The sequence below is a fragment of the Aptenodytes forsteri genome, unplaced genomic scaffold (genome assembly GCF_000699145.1).
Source record: "Aptenodytes forsteri isolate BGI_AS27 unplaced genomic scaffold, ASM69914v1 Scaffold258, whole genome shotgun sequence".
NCBI classification, from domain to species: domain Eukaryota; kingdom Metazoa; phylum Chordata; class Aves; order Sphenisciformes; family Spheniscidae; genus Aptenodytes; species Aptenodytes forsteri.
In genome coordinates this window covers 1,821,854-1,822,320 of record NW_008795250.1, presented here as the reverse complement: position 1 = coordinate 1,822,320, position 467 = coordinate 1,821,854, and the positions used below count along the sequence as shown (strand labels likewise).

General features: G+C 73.7%; 1 protein-coding gene across 1 annotated transcript in view; it reads right to left on the bottom strand.

The window, feature by feature from the left end:
- CUNH15orf39 (chromosome unknown C15orf39 homolog) overlaps positions 1-467 on the bottom strand; it is a 3,695-nt gene that overhangs the window by 2,797 nt on the left and 431 nt on the right. The window contains exon 2 of the mRNA XM_009278912.1: positions 29-442. Coding sequence (XP_009277187.1) covers positions 29-442 — 414 coding nt within the window. The remainder of the gene's footprint in view (positions 1-28; positions 443-467) is intronic.

The window sequence follows — 467 nt, the reverse complement described above, 5'->3', positions numbered from 1 at the left end:
GACGGTGGCCCGGGCGGAGGGGAGGCACGTCGGGCGCCTTCCTCTGGCTGTGGGCCGCGGGGCAGCTGGCTGGCAGGAAGGGGCTACCGGGGGGGGCCCTGTATTTCTCAAAGGCGGCGTAGTAGGGGGAGAAGGCGATGGGGGAGCCCACCTTCTCCTTGGCGGGCAGCGCCAGGCTGGGGTGCAGCGGCGGGAGGCTAGGGTCGGAGTGGGGACCCCTTTTGTGCAGCCCGGTGCCGCTGCGGGGCTCGCCGGGGCGGAGAGGGTGGCTGGTGGGGGCGGCGGCAGGCAGAGCCCAGTCTGCATCCCCCGGTCTCTGCTGCAGGCTCTCCGCCCGGGGTCCCAGCGGCAGGGGCCTCCTGGGGTCCAGTGAGCACGCCGGGGCTCTGTACACCGGCTTGGGGACAGCCAGGGGGGCCGCCTTGTTCACCGCCACCGGCTTCTTCACCGAAGGGATGCCCCCCGGA